The sequence below is a fragment of the Nilaparvata lugens genome, chromosome 6, assembly GCF_014356525.2.
Source record: "Nilaparvata lugens isolate BPH chromosome 6, ASM1435652v1, whole genome shotgun sequence".
In the NCBI taxonomy this organism is placed as follows: domain Eukaryota; kingdom Metazoa; phylum Arthropoda; class Insecta; order Hemiptera; family Delphacidae; genus Nilaparvata; species Nilaparvata lugens.
The window spans coordinates 66,469,083-66,489,885 of record NC_052509.1 but is presented as its reverse complement, the minus strand read 5'-3'; the positions used below and the strand labels follow the sequence as shown (position 1 = coordinate 66,489,885).

The 20,803-nt window shown below is 34.3% G+C and overlaps 1 protein-coding gene across 4 annotated transcripts in view; it reads left to right on the top strand.

Annotated features, from left to right (window-relative positions):
- LOC111048259 (potassium voltage-gated channel protein Shaker) overlaps window positions 1–20,803 on the top strand; it is a 692,857-nt gene that overhangs the window by 38,031 nt on the left and 634,023 nt on the right. Inside the window, exon 1 of one of the 4 annotated variants that reach the window (XM_039431766.1) lies at window positions 17,240–17,280. The exons of the other annotated variants lie outside the window; for them this stretch is intronic. Within the exon in view, the coding sequence (XP_039287700.1) occupies window positions 17,252–17,280 (29 nt within the window). The 5' untranslated portion in view covers window positions 17,240–17,251. Of the gene's footprint in view, window positions 1–17,239; window positions 17,281–20,803 lie in introns of those variants that run through there. 4 annotated transcript variants of the gene reach the window in all.

Below are 20,803 nucleotides of genomic sequence, written 5' to 3'. Positions count from 1 at the left end.
TTAGTTCCTCACTACTTTGTAACCCAATACTGAATTACCAATGTCTAATTTTTCTTTTGAAGCTATTGAAATTTTCCTCTCCTTTGATTTCTAATGGTATTCTATTAGATATTGTAGGCCCTAAATATCCTAGTGATCTTTGCCCAAATGCTGTATTCATCCTTGGTACTTCTTGGTTGTAACGTTCTCTTATTCTAGTATTATGGCTATGATTTATGATATGGTTCCTATTTTGATGTTTTTTCATAAACCCTAATAACAACAATATATACAATTGCCTAATGCTGAGTACTCTATTTTCTATAAATAATTCTACAGTTGGAAACCGGATTTCAATATTGTATATTTCTCCATCCTTACTCATATTACTCATTTGGTTTTGTTAGTTACTGAAGCCAGTTACACAAAAATCGATTTTTGTTTGTACGATATTTTGCCGCCCTTATGAATTCTATCAGATTGAACGGAGTTTGACAAACATCATCTGTTTGAAATCATCTGTTTGAAATCATCTGTTTGAAATAATCTGTTTAATCTAATAGAATCTATAAGGACGGCTAAATATCATATGAGCAAAAATCGGTGTGTGTTTGTAGGGTAGCTGCCTGGGTTCTTTTCATTTATTATTGTCTTATGGCTCTCATGTCCATATTTGGAAAGCTGCGGCGAGTCTAGTCTCGGCCAATGACAGTCGAGCTCAACCTCCATTGGTCTACAGCCAACGACCAATCGCAGAGCCTCATCCAGACTATTTTCTTCTGCTGCTCAATTTTTGAGTTTTTGATACTCTAGAGATTTATAAAGTTGTTACAACCGGAACTGGTATTTCGTATTGTGTTGATAAATTAGTAGCTTTGGCAATATCAAGTGATTTTTATTCAAAATTCTTAAGGTGCGTACAGATTTGCGCGCCGCGAACATGAGCAATTCACTTTTAATCAGCTGATGCCAAGCTTTTTATATCTATATCTTATACCGTTTCTGTAAAAATACAGATATAGTCAGCTGATTAAAAGTGAATTGCTCATGTTCGCGGCGCGTATATCTGTACGCACCTTTAGACAGGAAAGCCTTTCCCCTCCATTTCAATGGATCAGTACAGATCAATTTACAGGGTTTGAATGAATCTTGAAAATTTCTTATCATCCCAATTATTTCTTATTATTATTTCTCATCTCTGAATTATTTAGAGTATGGAGAACCAATAACAAGCATGATGACATACAGCAATGGGAATAATCAATGATTTATGACAATATTATATTCATGGCTGGCAGGTAACTCGTGCTTCGCAAGTATCTGATTAAAACTTGCCAAATCGGAAAATTGACGTACAAAAATCTTGAAGAATTCAAAATAGGCCTAATAACCATCCTCAGTAGATCAGGAAACTATGTGCAGAATTTCAAGTTGATCAGTTCAGTAGTTCAGACGTGATGATGTGTCGCTCGTGTATTTCCTGTCCCGTGTAAGCTAATTTTTCATTTTTTCATTTCATTTCATTTTTTTCATCCAACTGACCACCTATGAAAGAGGTATAAGGATTTGTCAATTATAATCTAAGTCGTCAATCTTTGCATTCTATAATGCAAAAAGAATTCCTCTCTGGAATAAGGACAAACCTGCAACAACTCCTCCCTCACCTTAATTCTAAACTTTTCACCTGTAAGAGCTTTTATGCGTGTTGGCAATAAATTATAAAGCCGAATTCCTGCACTCTTTACCCCCCTCTCATACATACCAGTTCGATGAATGTCGTCTGTGAGGTTTTGTCTATATCTGGTATTGTATGAGTGGAACAACTCTCCTGTATTGAACCTATCTTTATTCCTATCAATAAAACAAAGAGCCTCTAAAATATATACACCTGGTAGTGGGAGGATCTTTAACTCTTTGAAATAATCTCTACAACTTGCTCTAATAGATTCACCCACCATCACTCTAACTGCCCACTTTTGAGTCCTAAATATATGTATTGCATGAGATGAATTGCCTCAAAATATAACACCGTATAACACCAATTCTTTTTTTATTGCATTATAGATAAGTATTTTGATGGATTCAATTTATTATTTCTCAAAAAACAAACATTCTGATATTCGTAATTCATATTAATTTATTATTTGACATCTTCTCAAAACATGGGATGATGACTCACAAATGAAAAATTGCATACCTATTAATGATAAGTAGGCTTCAAAAACGTTAGGAAAAGATCTTAGAGAGTAGAGAAGAGTTCAAGGGGAAATTTTTATCGAGAAAAGAGAAAAAGCTATGGTTGCGTCTCAGTTCCAGCCTAGAATCTCAAAGTTTTCTCCACCATCAAACTGTTTCAAGTAGATAGAGTTCGATATTCTACTGATGATTGAGTTGCAGAAGTTCTATAAAGAGTTTAAAACTTCTTCATGGGTATTTTGATGATGAAAGTGATCAATATCACTCACACTATATCAATCAAACATATATCAATATCACTCTAAAATGGCAATATCATCACTTTCTCTATAAGATTAAAACATTCTTCAATATCACTCTAAAATGGCAATATCATAACTTTCTCTATAAGATTAAACATTCTTCAATATAACTCTAGAATGGTAATATCACCCTCTCACTATATCAATCACTCTTGGTGTCACTCTAAAACGGCAACATCACTTCTCAATCAAACATAATTCATTTATAAAATATAATTACAGTACCCTTTTCTTTGAAATTATAAAATACTAGATTAAAAGTACAACATTATTCTATCAATTTAGATAAAAGGGTACTATAATTCTTATTGAATGAAAAAGACTAAGAAATTGTCAAAAAACCACTGATTTATTGATAATTAGAAACTATAATTATATACTATAATTCTATTTTATAAATCAATGTAGTATCCCTGAATTCATACATTTAAACAAACATAATCTATATCAATATCATTTTGTGACTGCAATACTTTCGATTTGTTTTTCTCAATTCCGCAATGACTTCTCAAGCATTATTAGGTAAATAGAACTCAATTTTTCTTGATAATTCTCGATTGAAATATGAAAAATTTTTTTTAGAAACTTGAGATGATAATAGAGGACTATTTCTACGATCAATATTGTGATTGGATGGAGAACATGGATAGGATAACAGCTCATAATAGTAGAAAAAAAACTCAATATCTCTCTATTTGAATAATTTTACATTTCAGCCTGACTGTAGACTACAGAGCTCATTCAACTTCACATAGTTATCATCAACCCATAGGAACACCAACTTACTAACTCAGAAACTCATAGAATAAACAATCTACCAACCCATTTCGGAGGAACACTTTTTTATTACTCTTGTGAAGTAGGCCTACCATTTGGAGACAAGAGCATTTTGTAGTATTCTCTATTTACTATTTTAATGTCCTCCATGCATTTTTCTACCCATAAATTATATAGCGTGACCTAAATTGTGATTGCCTCATAAGCCGGATAGAATACCAGCCTCAAACCATTATCTACTCTGACAGTTTTGATAGCAAAGCTCGAAGCGAAAATATTCAAGTTGATTGAATCACCATTAGTACTGTCAAGAACCAAAATCTTCAATTTTTTTTTTTTTGAAGATTGATATCAATAAATAGATCATTCATGATCATGATTCGAAAATAATTTGATTTGAATTTAAAATATCCTAGTTCAATTGGAAAATTATAACTTCATTGTAGCTCTATTGAGTTCTATCATATAGAAAATATAGCATAAGAAGATATCCCATGTTATAGTCGTTTATGTTCCAAATTCCAAGCTGATTTTTGTTAACTCAAGTCAATTACTGTCGACCACTGTCCATTATTACTGTTTTGTTGGGGTGAGAGTGTAAGAACGACACAGTATGGGAGTCTCATAGCTTCACAAAAAATCTGATGTGGCGCACTCACACAACTTTCCTTGCCGTTATGGAAATTGATCACCTGACGCTAGTGTTCTCGCGCATCTCAAGTCTACTGTTCAAAGATTTAAGCCAGCTGGTGACAGGGCAATAACGCTGCGGACCCACGAGGTCTGCAATCTCTTCATAGTGAATCATTTAATAGAATCAACAGTTGCCAACAGTTTGCAATTGGATAATCACATTTTCTCGAATTTCGAGCTTAATTTTAGGTGGAAATGTTACTGAACATTAATTGTAGAGATTCTCATGCTCAATCTTTTCCAATTGATTTTTTTTTGTTTAAATTGTATCTGAAGCCTGATAATTGAGAATTTAAAATCAAACTTTGCATAGATGGGGCGGAGCTCCTGAAATTTTTACAGATATGAGACTTGTAGCAGTTGATAGAGCTTATCGATGACTATTCCAGGTATAACTTTAATCGAAATCGTTGAAGCCGTTTTCGAGAAAATCGCGAAAAACCCTGTTTTTGACAACATTTTCGCCATTTTAGCTGCCATCTTGTATCGCATTTGATCGAAATTGTTCTTGTCGGATCCTTATAGTGTAAGGACCTTACGTTCCAAATTTCAAGTCATTCCGTTAATTGGGAGATGAGATACGTGTACACACGCACATACACTCATACACACACACACACCACACACACACACACACACACATACAGACCAATACCCAAAAACCACTTTTTTGGACTCAGGGTATCTTGAAACGTATAGAAATTTAGAAATTGGGGTACCTTAATTTTTTTCGGAAAGCGATACTTTTCTTACCTATGGTAATAGGGCAAGGAAAGTAAAAACAACTACTAGGACTATCGGCTTGAGTTAACAGTGTAATTTGCAACATGAATGCCCTATACCATTGTATAATCTTCTTATGCTATCTTTTTTCTATGGTTCTATCCTTTGCGAGTCCAAATGCTGTTTTCTTGAATGAAGACTACTAGCAAGGATACTGTATTATTTGTTTGGTTTTGTAAGTCACTCAGTTTCTCTCTATTGGTTTTTGTCTAAGGTTTCTCTTAATCATACTTTGAATACCAGAGCATGCGTTGTCTCCACCAATGGCAGTAGAGCTCAGCTTTCATTGGTCGACTGCTGATGGCCAATCGTAGGGCTCCACCCACACTCTACATTCTGCAGCTCGATGTTCAAAGCTCAGTTTTTATTGGTCAACAGGTGATGGCCAATCGTGGAGCTTCACCCACAATCTATATTATGCTACTCAATGTTTAAGTTTTCAGTTTACTAGAGTTTGATAATAGTGAAACAATCGAAACTAGTATCTCAAATTGTTTTAAAAAATAAGTAGTTTTGACAATATCAAATCGTTCAAGATTTCAGCTCACAGGGGATTGATGATGGTGTAACAATCGGAACTAGTATCTCAAGTTGTTTGTTTTATTGATTCACTGAAGTGACATCCAACAGACATCAATACTTGTTGCTTTGTTCAACTCAATGCTGATTATTCCCTCACTCACTCACTATCTTACTCATTCTTTCACTCACTCACAAAATTTGTATTGGTGAACAAATCTCCAGTCTTATAAATGAATTAACGTTCTTGGTAGAGAGTTACTGGGAAGGATATTTTAAATATTCTTTCCAAAGAATGGACATTGATATGTCCAAAGCTCCGCCAATTTATGTAGTTGCATTACAATATTATCTTGTATAGTTATTCCAAATTGATTTTTTATATCATTGTACAGTTCAATAATATTATCCTCTTAGTTTATGCTATGTAAATTCATCTAAAAATTTGCTGTATTGTAAGCTATTGTATGAGTGTATAAGCCAGTATATATTGTAATCTACATAAATAAAGTACTCAATCAATCAATCACTCACTCACTCACTCAGTCACTGACTTACTCACACACTCACTCACTCACTCACTTACTCACTTACTCAGTCACACACTCACTCACTCATTCACTCACTCACTAACTCCAATTATCTCACAGAGCATGATACAATTATTCACAGAACAGCTTTCAATTGGTCGTCTCACATGCTCCCATCTGATAATCATCCTACAATAGGCTCCAACAATTGTTATTGGTTTCTGATCACCGCGAACTCAATAGCGGGTATCAATAGAGTCTATCAATTAGTTTTTGATCGCAAAACATGGGCCGATTCTATCACAAATGAAAATTAACCACTATTCGATCAGATGCGACTATCTATTCATATCTATGTATCAATAGCGTCCAACAATTGGGTTTTGATCGTCTCGAATTCGCATACATAGTGAGGTTTACTTTATAATGACAGTATTTGATCAATTTTGAAGCTGCTATCCTTGTCTATCATTCGACAAAGCAGTAGTAGTACTATCCTTTTCTAGCTCCGCAAAGATGTCAACTCTGTTTTCGACGATGTAGGAATACAATTAATAAAGGTAGAGATTCGACAACGATGTTCTTCTATCTTCATCCACTTCCATTATAACGTGGACCTCACAATACGCAGATTCTATCACAAATGAGAATTAACAGCATCATCATTAATCATGGACTAGAATATTGTAAAGCCTGTGCCGGTGTCCACCGCTTCCTCGGTCTTCCGACGTCCCTTTTCCCATCCAACTGCAACTTCCAAGCTTGTAGTGGAAGACGAGTTGGTGGCATACGGCGCAGGTGATTTGTCCATTTTATTCTGTATTTTTTAATGATTGCTGTTAGTGGTTGCACATTGCACTCACTTCGAATCGTTTCATTACTTATGTGGTCTCGTCTCGAGTATCCTTGAATGCTGCGCAGAAACCTCATCTCTGATGCCTGAATTCGTGAGTCATCATTCTTGGTCTTTGTCCATACCTCACTACCGTATGTCATTAAAGGGATGGCCATTGTCCTATAGAACTTAATCTTAACAGCATTAACAGAATTACATGCAACTATCTATGTATTGAGTGTTCAACAATTGCAGTTTTTGACAATGTAGAAATACAAATAATTAAGGCAGAGAATCGACAACAATGTTCTTCTATCTTCATCCACTGCCATTATAACGTGGACTTCACTATACGCAGATTCTATCACGAATGAGAATTAACAGCTATTTGATCACATGTGACTATCTATCCATATCTATGTATCAAGTATTCAACAATTGGTTTTTGATCGTCATGGATTCGCATGAATATAGATAGGCCAGTTCTATCACAGATGAGGTTAACTACTATTCGATTAGATGTGACTATCTAGGCCTATCTGTATGTAGGCCGCACGAGATTGTATGCCGTGTGGACAATTACTATCATTCAGCTGTATTACTGTATCTGCAAATGCTGTTTCCTATTGTGGTAACATCGTTTCTATAAACCATTGGAACTATCGTTTAAGGGACTGTATGGTTACGATTGAAGAGGGTTTTGATGTTGAATTCAAAGTATGAAACACAATCAATTTGTTTTATGTCCATCTATGTTTAAGGAGTAGCCTGCAAGGTAAAACCTGTGCGTATAGACCTGAGTTGCAGTCCCTTTATTTATTCAATATAAACTAAAAAATTACAACCAAATTGAGAACAAAGATTAAAAATCTGGTGTGGCGCACTCACACAACTTTCCTTGCCGTTATGAAAATTGATCACCTGACGCTAGTGTTCCCGCGCATCTCAAGTCTACTATTCAAAGATTTGAGCCAGCTGGTGACAGGGCAATAACCCTGGAGACACACATGAGGTCTGCTATCTCTTCATAGTGAATGATTTAATAGAATCAACAATAATTTGCAATTGAATAATCACATTTTCTCGAATTTCAAGCTTATTTTCAATTTTAGGTGAAAATGTTACTGAACATTAATTGTAGAGATTTTCATGCTCAATCTACTTCACTTGATTTTTTTTGTTTCAATTGTATCTGAAGCCTGATAATTAGGAATCTATCTGCATTGATGGGGTGGAGCTCCTGAAATTTTTACAGATATGGGACTTTTGGCAGTTGATAGAGCTTATCGATGACTATTTTAGGTATGAATTTGATCAAAATCGTTGGAGCCGTTTCAGAGAAAATCACGATAAACCCTTTTTTTGACAACATTTCCGCCATTTTAGCCGCCATCTTGAATTGCATTTGATCGAAATTGTTCGTGTCGGATCCTTTTAGTGAAAGGACCTTAAGTTCCAAATTTCAAGTCATTCCGTTGATTGGGAGATGAGATATCGTGTACACAGACGCACATACACTCATACACACACACACACACACACACACACACACACACACACACACACACACACATACAGACCAATACCCAAAAACCAGTTTTTTGGACTCAGGGGACCTTGAAACGTATAGAAATTTAGAAATTAGGGTACCTTAATTTTTTTCGGAAAGCAATACTTTCCTTACCTATGGTAATAGGGCAAGGAAAGTAAAAACAAATGATTTATTGATATTTCCCATTCCCTCGTGCTTTTAATCCCTTCCATTCCCTCATATTACTTCTTCCCCGTTCCACGATTTTTTTTACTTCTATTCGTTGTTTCATTCTGTTCAATTATGTTTTCATCTTCTCCATTCAATTCTTCATGAACATCATATTCTGTTCACTGTCTTGTGTGTGTAATAAATGTATTTGTGACTATGTGCTGACTCAGTGTCCAAAGAACAATACTGAACTTACACTTTCCGCTAAGTACTTACATGCTTATTGTTGTGTATAAATGTGTACCCTGCCTTGAAAAGCAATACATTTGTGTAAGGCATTACATGCTTATTGTTGTATAAAATGTGTACCCAGCCTTGATAAAGCAATACATTTTAATCAGCATCAATATAAATATCACTCAGTGATAGCTTCCATGCTTATTGTTATGTATAAATGTGTACCCTGCCTTGAAAAGCAATACATTTTTGTAATAACTTACATGCTTATTGTTGTATATAAATGTGTACCCTGCCTTGATAAAGCAATACATTTGTGTCCAGCTTTAATTACAATATCAGTCAGTAATAATTGATTCCATAATTAATTTTTGATTGTTGTTTGTATGTAAATACTGCTTCTGTTTTTATACAAAATAATACAACATTTTGTATCGCTTTTGTACATTGTTATGCTTATTATCCTAACCCTGTCAACAGAGCCCTGCAACAGAGCCTTTATTTAGATTATTATCCCATTGAGAATAATTTTTAATGAACGAAAATCCCAATTAAATGCTGTAAATCACTTCGAAGACTTTTGTTACTGCAAATATTGACAATTAGAAGATACTGAGTTCGATTCTTGGGCTGACAAATAATAATTTTTGTATAGAAGCACTCATCGAATTACCATCTAGCTGTTTACCCTGTTGTCAATATTTGCAGTGGCAGAGGTCTTCGGTGTCATTTACAGCAATAATTAATCGGGATTTTTGTTTTATAATAATCAGCATTTAAACAAATATAACTCCCAATTTATTTCCATCCATTGAGAATATTCATCGAAATTGATACTTTCTACTACTCACGTTTCAATTTCATTTTGAAACTCACACGAAGATCAAAAGTTCACAAATAAATATTGAAATAAATATTCTTTCCATGATATGAAATGATTAGTTTACAATAATTAAGAAATCATCATTCCTTGTTTGATTATATTATCGATGAATAAATTATATTGTCAACGTATCTTGATTTTGAAAGTTGATATCAACACTACACAAAATTAGTGTTATTGAAGTGATATGCTATATTGAAACATCACAAAAATTTTGGAATTTTCCTTCAAATTTTTAAAGTTACTGTTCAAATATTGATAATTTTCAACTTATATGTGAGTAAAGGCTCTGTTTCCATCCTTGTGTCGAACTGCTATTACATTCAATGATGCTAAATATTAAATTCTATAGTGATTGGTGAGGTCCACGTTATAATGGCAGTGATTAGCAACGGCATTTCTATCCTTGTCTTTCATTCAACAAAGTGGATGGTGCTATCTCTTCCTCACTTTGCTCTGTTGCCAGATCATCTTTCAACAATGTACAATTAATGATTAATTAATAAAATATTTCATATTAATAATAAAAATTCATTATGAAATAATTGAGAAATATGATTTCTTGCTTAATGAAATATAATTGATTATTTTGAACGAGAATGAACAGTTAATAATGAATCGATAAACCTGCTACCGTCTATAGAAGGCATTGACAAGACAGAGGATCGGCAACGTTGTTCTTCTATCTTTCTCCACTGCCATTATAACGTGGACCTCAGTATAGTGCTTAATGTGTGTGGAAAAAGCTTAAGCTTTGTATTACTCGCTCTGCTAGGGTACTATAATTCATTATGATATTTTGAAGCTCCAATAAATAGCTTTATGAACATTAGAAGTTTCCATAAAAATATACTTCATGAGCGTATCCCTGATGTGACAAGGACAAACGCATTCTTTAGCAATCTATTGAAATGAGAAGAATTTGCACTGTATGAAGAGATTCATTAGCTATGCTTGGATATGAATTACCTACTAGTTTATCTGAGTAATTTAGTGGATAAGTATCGACAATGAATACTTTTTGATGGAAATTTAGAGACTTGAAATTATATCCTATAGCCTACTATTGAACGAGCAACTTCTGTCTATATGTTTAGATGTTTATATGTTTGTATTTCACCGGATCTCAAAAACGGCTCTAACGATTCTCACGAGATTCAGAACATAGTAGGTTTATAATGTAAAGATTCGATTGCACTAGGTCTCATCCATGGGGAAACTCGCTGAAGGACATTAAAAGGATATTTATTATTCATCATTAGAAAAGCAGCTGATAATAATCATTTCGCCGTCTGTTGGTGATGGAAGTGAATGAGCGAGTTCATACACTACCTCCGTAAACAAAGCCGTAGTGCATTCGTGTGACGTCAGCACAGGTAGGGCTCCTACACCAATAAAAATTCGTTGATTTCAGCTGATCTATATCAGCTAGTTTTTTTATTGGTGTAGGAACCCTACCTGTGCTGACGTCACACGAATGCACTACGGCTTTGTTTACGGAGGTAGCAGCTAGTGTTTTTATTGGTGTAGGAACCTTACCTGTGCTGACGTCACACGAATGCACTAAAGCTTTGTTTACGGAGGTAGTGGTTCATGTGTGTGGGACTGCTGTGTCAAAATTATGACTCAGCTGTTGAACTTTTGTAATCATTCAATCAGGTACTTAGTGCTCGTTGCAAAAAAGCCGGGTTATTTTCAATCCTGATTGATTCCAGTAGATCCAGCTTTTTAAAATGGTCTTCTCTGATTTGGTTCACGTGAAGTTAATCAGGATCAAAATTTAACCGGCTTTTGTGCAACTGGGCCTTTGTGAGGGAAATTTTTGCATTCCTCTGGGAGTTAATCTCAATTTACTGTGATTAGATAGAACATTTCTGTATGAATGATGTGTATGAACATTTCTGTTATGATGTTATTATAATAATTTCTTCTTTCGTGATAACATATTCAAGCTTTTGTACTCTAGAGCGAAGCTCGGTCCCTGATATTCCTTGTATAATCATCATCTGAGAAAAAACTGTTCAGACTATTAATTCCAGGATAAGGTTTTAATATTGTTATACAAAGCTTACTATATCAGAATAGTTCTCCTATGATCAATATTATGTACTATTTACCAGATAGTCTTCTATTATGTGATTACACTGAGCAGTTATAAGGGAGAATCCATGTGAGTCAGGTTTAATATAGTTGAAACGTAGATGAGATATATGTCCGGTGCACAGTGGAGTATCTAGCGAATGTGAACCAGGAGATAAGCCACTTTAATTCACCCTCATGCATTAGCTGATTGAAGGAGCTGAGACCTGTGATCTATTTCCACAAGCAAATTGATGGATTGTGTCCACTCTCTATAAGGTCACTCAATTTTGCAGAATCTTGAGTATTTACATGTTATTTGACACTCTCTATAAGGTCACTTAATTTCACAAAGTCTTTAGAATTTATATGTTTTTTGAAAATAGATATGAGAGCACAAGTATTTGAACTCTCTTAAAAATTGACACTTGCCATAATCATGAAATTTATCTTGAAATCGAATGAACAATGGATTATACAGAGTAATTCAATAGAAATTATTCAATCTTTTTTCAAATTTCTTGTTAAAAATGAGAGTTATAGAGTTAAATAAGAGTTCTCTTCAGCTGCAATAAACTCGAAGGAGACTTTTAGGAACTACGGATGCAATATCCATATTAATACCTTCAATACCTTCAGCTTCATCCATTACCCACAATTTATTGTGGGATCGATTGCGTCAAAAAATCGTACAAACACGTACAAACACATGAGAAAAAAACTGTAATAGTTCAGATGGCAGTGATCCAGTGCTCACGCTCTCAATAAAAATTCAAATTATCACCCTTAAAATTCGTTATTATTTAAAATTCGTCGTAATGCCTTTGCATACAGTAGCTTCCGGATGGTTCTCCTGAAGGCGGCCTCATCCAATTGCTTCACACTATTAGGCAGCTTGTTGGTGAGTAGAACGTCTGAAGAAAGAGGAAATAAAAATCTAAGAACCGATTTTTTGAAACTGTTTATTTTCGACATGACTTCAAGACTTGATGATGACATCATGGCCGAAACATGTCGTGAATAAAATATTTTGAATAAGGGTACTCAGATCTTCGTTTTTCCCTTCTATTCAAGTGTAGCCCTAATGAAAAAAGATGGAACGTCTGTATTATGCATACCATATAGCCTAATGAAAAAAGATAGAACGTCTGTATTATGCATACCATATAGCCCAATTAAAAAAGATAAAACGTCTGTATTATGCATACCATGTAGCCTACTGATAAAGCTTTATTCAGTCAGTTCCTGTATGAATAATGAAAATAGAATAATACAATTATTCTACAATCAAATAAAAAGACTAGGAAATTGTCAAAAACCACAAATTTTATTGATAGTTAAGCTGAGTTTACACCAAAGTTATACACAAAATGTTAATTACTTAATCCTTATAGATTCTATTAGATTGAACATAACTTATCATATACATGATGAACATATGTGTTTGTCAAGTTCCGTTCAATCTAATAGAATCTATAAGGATTAGGTTATTAACATTTTGATATTAACTTTGGTGTAAACGCAGCTTTACAGAGACCGGTTTCGGTTGTTACATCATTGTCAATCTCTGATAAATTAAAACTAGATACAAAGAGCAGAAATTCATACTAGTAGGCGAGTACTGCTATTGCTCAAGGACATGAACGCCTGCCATTGGACACAGTCTTCTCCCACTTGACCGTATAACAAAAACGTTACAAAATGGCGGCTTTGATAACAGACTCGCCATGGTAACAAAATTTACTTTCATTTCAAAATAAGAACCAAGAAAACAAGTAAAATTTAATAAAACAAATTATATGTAAATAGAAAAACTATTGACTAATGTATGGTTACAATGCTACGATATATTAAAATAAACTCGTAGGGTTAAAACGTAGTGTTGTCTGGTCATTCAAACTATACTGGGAATTGTCCTTAATTACTCTTGTTGGAATTGTCTTGTAATTACCACAATATCAACTTCTCAACTACACAAAAAAGAGAATTAACAATGTTTAATGATATTCGTACAATTTTAATCTCTGATAAACTAAATCTAGATACAAAAGCAACAGAATTTATACTAGTAGGCGAGTACTGCTATTGGTCAAGGGCATAAACGGGCATAATCACTGGAACTATGAAAATTATCCGTATTTTCCAATAAAATGTGATTTTTTTAAGTGATATTCATAGTAGAATACAAACAATAGAGTGATCCATCCATTTTATGACTTGACGAAGTTTGGACAGCAATGTCCACTCTACCTCTCCACCGTGAGAATTCGTTCATCTCTTCATCGAATTTTCATCTTAATAATAAGAAAACAAAGATATTGTCAAATTTCACTAAAAATTTATTGAAAACTATAAAACAGAACCATGGTTTCACGTAGTTAACCAACGCATCATCAGCTGTACTTTATAATTAAATTTGACAATATCTTTGATTTCTTATTATGGAGAGATTTCACAACATCACCATCAATTCTACTAATTTTATTAATTTTCATCTCATTATATTATTCTGGAATTCAAATATAATCACACAGAATATGATTCAGCCCCACATAATAAATAATAATAGAGTCCATTCCCATCAGTGGACTGAGTTAAATTATTGACAAATTGAAGCCACACATTAGAGAAATAATAGAGTTTTTCCCATCATTTGAGTAAAATAAATGACAAATTGTTCATTGGAAATGAAAATGACCTCTATTACAAAGTAGCCTACTTGTACTTGTGGAAGTAAGTAATGTGACCATTATGCAATCATTTATCTATTTATTTAACAGAGATCACATTATCATAAAATCATGAAGTGTGAACTTAACCTATTTTTGGACAATTTCTATCTAAATTTGGGAAAGAATTGTTTTAAGCTTTAAGCCTGTTATTCCTTCCCCAATCATTCATAATTGAGAATTATATTATATCTATCAATGTATAAATAAATAAATAATGTTTTGGTCTCAAAATTTTATAGTTTTTTCAAAGTTTGGAATTTTCTAATGAATTGTGATTGATTCAATTCAATTTAAAATGATTTTTGTGTGTTTTGAATTGTGAATTGAGTGTATAATTAATGAATGTCAAGTGACACATAACCTAGCTACATTTTTGGACTGTTGTATGAATTAGAATTGGAACCGTTTTGGGCTTATAAGCCTGTGGTACTTTTCTGTAAGTGTGTAATTTCTCGAAAACGGCTCCAACGATTTTGATCAAATTCATACCTAAAATAGTCATCGATAAGCTCTATCAACTGCCACAAGTCCCATATATGTAAAACTTTCAGGAGCTCCGCCCCATCTATGCAAAGTTTGATTTTAAATTCTCAATTATCAGGCTTCAGATACAATCTAAACAGAAAACTTCAAATGGAAAAGATTAAGCATGAGAATCTCTACAATTAATGTTCAGTAACATTCTCACCTAAAATTGAAAATAAGCTTTAAATTCGAGAAAATGTGATTATTCAATTGCAAATTATTGTTTATTCTATTAAATCATTCACTATGAAGAGATAGCAGACCTCATGTGTGTCTCCAGCGTTATTGCCCTGTCACCAGCTGGCTCAAATCTTTGAATAGTAGACTTGAGATGCGCGAGAACACTAGCGTCAGGTGATCAATTTTCATAACGGCAAGGAAAGTTGTGTGAGTGCGCCACACCAGATTTTTTTGATAATGTACTCATTGTATAAATGAGATGAATGGACATGGAAATATTTTTTTTTTTTTGGTAAAAGATAAAAAATCACGTTTCAACAATGAATCACTATCACTCTTATTTCCGTACCGGTAGCAACAACATGTTTTGAAAGCTTGTTATGAGGTCGATCTACGCATGCTCCATGAAACAGAAATGGAGTAATGCGGATTAAGATATTGGAAATGTCCCAAATTGGGGGCCGCTCAAAGTAGAGAAAAATATGGAGGGTGGATGAAAATGGAAGTAGAGGTGGAGTAGCTTTTCACTCGATTGACTCTATGTATGCATTGAAGGGGGGTTTTGGCTGGCATGTTATTTTATTCTATAGAACTATAATGATGCACACGAGACTGTCTTTGCCGCATAGTCATTGATTGTGGTGTTCTTTGGTCAGTGTACAGTGTGAACCCCTGTCGGAGTGGACTTGTCCAGTGTAAACCAGGGCGTGTTGAGTGGATTTCCTCAGACCGCGATAAGACTTCGTGAGATCGCGCATTAAGATAATCGCGACCGGCACCGATCTGTGTGTGAATTCGAGGGCGCAGCCCCCCCTAGAACCCCCCTACAACCCCCCACGTACCCCCCCTGGACCACCCCGAACCCTTGATGAAGGTCATGTCCACTCCAATACACGATTCCATGTATCGTTTGCATAATTCGTCGCTCTTTAGCGGTCATAACGCTTGATCTTCAGCACGATAAAATCTATCCGTTTATAATAATTTTCCTGTCGTGTTCTGACAATCGCTGAACAAGGTCTTTCAGTAAGTAGTTCAAGTGAATCTTCTGAAACTGCAGTCATGAAGGCTAGAAACCCATTACCACCTTACTTTTCACTTCTTCTACAAACATTTTCCAACTATTTGGCTGAATGTTCTTATCAAATTTCTCAATCTAACTGCAGTGTCAACGTATTTCCTCGCTTATAATCTTATTACGATAGAATTCTTATCACTGTGGCCCGATTACTTTTGTGTTTATTGAGTCCAAAGGACTTTTTCCACAAAGATTCTCCAGCTTTTCGAACGAACTGTTCCCCAATACCTCACAGAACATCAATAACATCATACTCTGCCAATGATAGTCATTCTGCCATAGAATTCTCATCCCTGTGGTCCTGTTTCTTGAACACTTATTAGTCTGGAGGTCTATACTTGATCAAGTATCCCTTGATAACTTGAAGCAAGTTATCTAGACCTCTATTAGTTCCCCAACATGCTACTCCAAAAATTCAATCGTCCAACAAATCTTGCTGGTTCAATGGTCAATTCAATTCAATGAATGTCCTGACAACTGAACCTGAATTATAGAAATTGGGCCTATCAGTAATTACATATTATATTATTCGCTGCAAAGTAGATTCAACCCAGATAAATGTCTAGAAAATCTAGGCATGTTCCATATCTCATGATCTAGATAGTTTTTGTGCCACGTAATCTCTCAATTATAGAGTAGAGAAAAGTGATAAATCGTATTTTCTTAAGCCTGATTCATGACTATGATTGAGATATTCTAACAAAAATAATGGTTTTACAAATTGACTATAGACCATCATGATTCGTTAGCTACCATTAAAACCGTTTGTCATTTATGTTCTCTAAATCGATCCAATTCGTCCTAACGTCAAATTAAAGTAATCTCTCAACAAGATATTCAGATATTGATAAGTAGTTATTTACCAATGAACAGAATTAACCATTTTTCCATCTATTTTAAGCTCTGTGAATCGTTTATCGCTCAAATTTTCTTGCTTAGAGATTTTTTCCAACTATATCAAACTCCGCAACTTTCAATAATGTTGTCACTGTAAGAAATCTCATCCCAGTAATCAAAATCTATTGATATCGTCCGTAATAATAATCTCATAAGCAGTGTGTAATCTTCTCGACAGAGTGCAAGTGATGAATGAGAATGTGCGTGAAAATAAATAGTTGAAAATTTCAATTGCGGGTTTTATTTGTTTGGGAATTACATCTCCTTGGAAATGGTGAATCTGACGAACAATCAAATCATTCTTCTGTGAACCAGTGTGCCAATATGGTTTGCTTCGGGAATAAGAAAGCCAGGTGAGTATTATGTAATAGGTCGCCTTATTTTTTCAGTAATTTTCATAATTTAGATATTATTTCTTCAATTCGTGAATATTTCCCATTTTAGTAATAATAATGTGAAATATTTCTTATATGTTTGATTTTGAAGCATCTAAATTTGAATATCTACTTTGTGAAAATAATAATAATTGAGGACTGAAGATTTTGTGAAATGAACAACCACAAGACTTTACCTTTTTGGACTATGTCTAGCCTTATCTAAATTTGGGAGGGGAATAGCACAAGGTTACCTCATTTTTTCTATCTCTATCATTTTGATGATGTATTCATTGTATGAATCAACAGAGAATTATGAAATACAATGGTCTGAGACCTCAATCTTATGAGAAAATTGATGATAATCTACTGATGTGGATACAAGTGGACAATAATTTACATAACATAAATTAATAAGAAGTAGATGAACCCTGAACATATAACGACATTATTCTTCTAAAGTCAAATTATAAGTGGACATTCTTCAGAGAATATTATTTCTTTAGATAGTCACTAGAATTTATGATGAAATTCTAGTGACTATCTGAGGAAAGAATTATTCTCTGAAGAATCTCTACTTATAATTTGATTTTAGGAGAATAATGTGGTTTTATGTTCAGGGTTCATCTACTTCTCAATAATTTATGTTTACCATGAACCATTCTCGTAGACATAATTTCATCCAATTCGATCTTGGAAATATGAGATTCTGATGTCTTGAATATCTTCATCCACTGAGAACTGCTATACGTTGAATCAATTTTTTTATTACTGGAATGTCGACTTGCAGACTATATTGGTTATACGAAGAATGAAATGTTTACTTACTGCTTGAAGCATGCTCTCGAATCAGCATCATATTCAATATGAACAATTCTCATTAAAGATCATTCAACTCAATTCGACATTGGAAAAATTCACTGTTCTGAGTTCATTCACTCAATAACTATTTTTATCCTCAACCTTTCTAATTAGGCATCATTTGACTCAATTTTACCTTTGAGATTCATGTAATTATGTATTGTTCTGCATTTATTTCTCTTCCCTAGTCCATTTTCTAAGTGATAATATATGTTTCCCTAAAATCATTCTATAGTGAGGTCAACATTATAATGGCAGTGTTTGATTAGCAATGGTACTGCAATCCTTGTCTATCATTCAACAAAGCGGATAGCGCTATCTCTCTCTCGCTTTGCTCTGTTGCCAGATCGTCTTTCGACAATCTACAATTAATAATTGATGAACAAAATATTTCATCCTAATTATGAATTTCAATATGGAATAATTTAAAATTATGAACGAGAATGAACAGTTAATATTACATCAATAAACCTGTATCAGCTACCGTCTAAAGAAGGCATTGACAAGGATCGGCAACGTTTTTCTATCTTTCTCTAATGCAATTATAATGTGGACCTCACAATAATTAACCATGACCATGAATCATGAATCATTCTTTCATTAACCATCATCATGTACATCATGTATCATTTTCATTTCACTTCCATATGACATCATTTCACTCAATTCGACCTTGAAAATCTCAGTTATATGCTCTGAGTTCATTTTCCCCATAACAATAAATATGTTTACCCCAAACCTTCCTCATTAGAGTCACGTGAAAGTGACGGCTGCAAGGAAAACAGAGCTGGCTTGTTTGTCGGAGACCGTATTACAATAATACGTTGGCGTAGACAATGCTGGAGCAGCCAAAAACTGAGATTGTTGCCAACAAACAGAGATATTACGCCATTGCGACATCCAGCTCTGCGCCTAAGTCCGCTACACACTATCCAGCAATGCTGATTTCGCTGCTGGTATACACTGTCCAACAATCTAGCAATATTCTTCTTCTGCTGCTACGAACAATGAAGCAATATGCTTCTTCTGATGGTTGGAACCATAAAGCAATGTTGCTTGAAATCATGAAGCGATGTTGCTTGAAATCATGAAGCAATGTTGCTTGAAACCATGAAGCGATGTTGCTTGAAACCATGAAGCGATGTTGCTTGAAACCATGAAGCGATGTTGCTTGAAATCATGAAGCGATGTTGCTTGAAACCATGAAACAATGCTGCTTGAAACCATGAGGCAATGTTGCCCAAACCATGAAGCAATGTAGCTTGAAACCATGATGCAATGTTGTTTGAAACCATGAAAATATGCTGCTTAAAACCATGAAGCAATGTTGTTTGAAGCCATGAAACTATGCTGCTTGAAACCATGAAGCAATGTTGCTAGAAACCATGAAACAATGTTGCTTGAAATCATGAAACAATGCTTTGCTTGAAACCATGAAACAATGCTGCTTGAAACCATGAGGCAATGTTGCCCAAACCATGAAGAAATGTAGCTTGAAACCATGAAGCAATGTTGTTTGAAACCATGAAACTATGCTGCTTAAAACTATGGAGCAATGTTGTTTGAAACCATGAAACTATGCTGCTTAAAACTATGGAGCAATGTTGATTGAAGCCATGAAACTATGCTGCTTGAAACCATGAAACAATGTTTTGCTTGAAACCATGAAACAATGTTTTGCTTGAAACCATGAAGCAATGCTTCTTCCACTTCTCCTTCCACCACTAATACCAATGCAGTGCAAATTATGTACCTGCTCATACACAAACATCATACGTTATGATGACAGTGGAGAAAGATAGGAGAATAACGTTGCCGATCCTCTGTCTTGTCAATGCCCTGCTCTATAGATGGTAGCTGATACAGGTTTATTGATGTGATATTAACTGTTCATTATTGTTTGAAATAATCAATTATATTTTATCAAGTAAGAAATTATATTTTTCAATAATTTCATAATCAGGATTCTATATTTTGTTTATTAATAATCAATTTCACATTGTTTAAAACCGATCTAGCAACATTGCAGAGGTAGAAAGAGATAGCGCTATTAAGGATAGCAACAAGTATAGCAACACCATTGTAATCAAATACTTAACGTGGACCTCACTATAGTATCTTCTGCTGAGAGATAAATGTGACGTCACTCCACTCATGTAGAACTTTGAACTTATACACCCGTCCACCCCTTCTGGAACTTATTCATGTCTGTGCCAAGTATCTGGACAAAGTCCGTCCAATATTGATTTTTCGAGTTGTGATTTCAATAATTGGTGCCAAGAATGGGAAAGTGAGAACTTATCTATTATGAGGACTTGATTTATTGTATCAGCATTCCATTCCAATTGGATTCACGATCAAAGATGGCCTTGTAATCGGAAACTGCTTCTTAAAAAAAGGCTCAAGATATCCTATACAGGAAACACTTCGAAAAAGAGAGGATACATAGAGTAGACGTTATAATCATCATAATCAACTGAGAAGCTAATTAATGAAATTAAAGCATTCATAAAATTGAATCTTGTGTGAATCTACTCTATTCAAGTGATAATAATGTGAAATATCTATTTTTTGGTGTGAAGCATCTAAATTAGAATATCTACTTTGTGGACATATTCAAGGTCTGAAAATTTTGTGATGT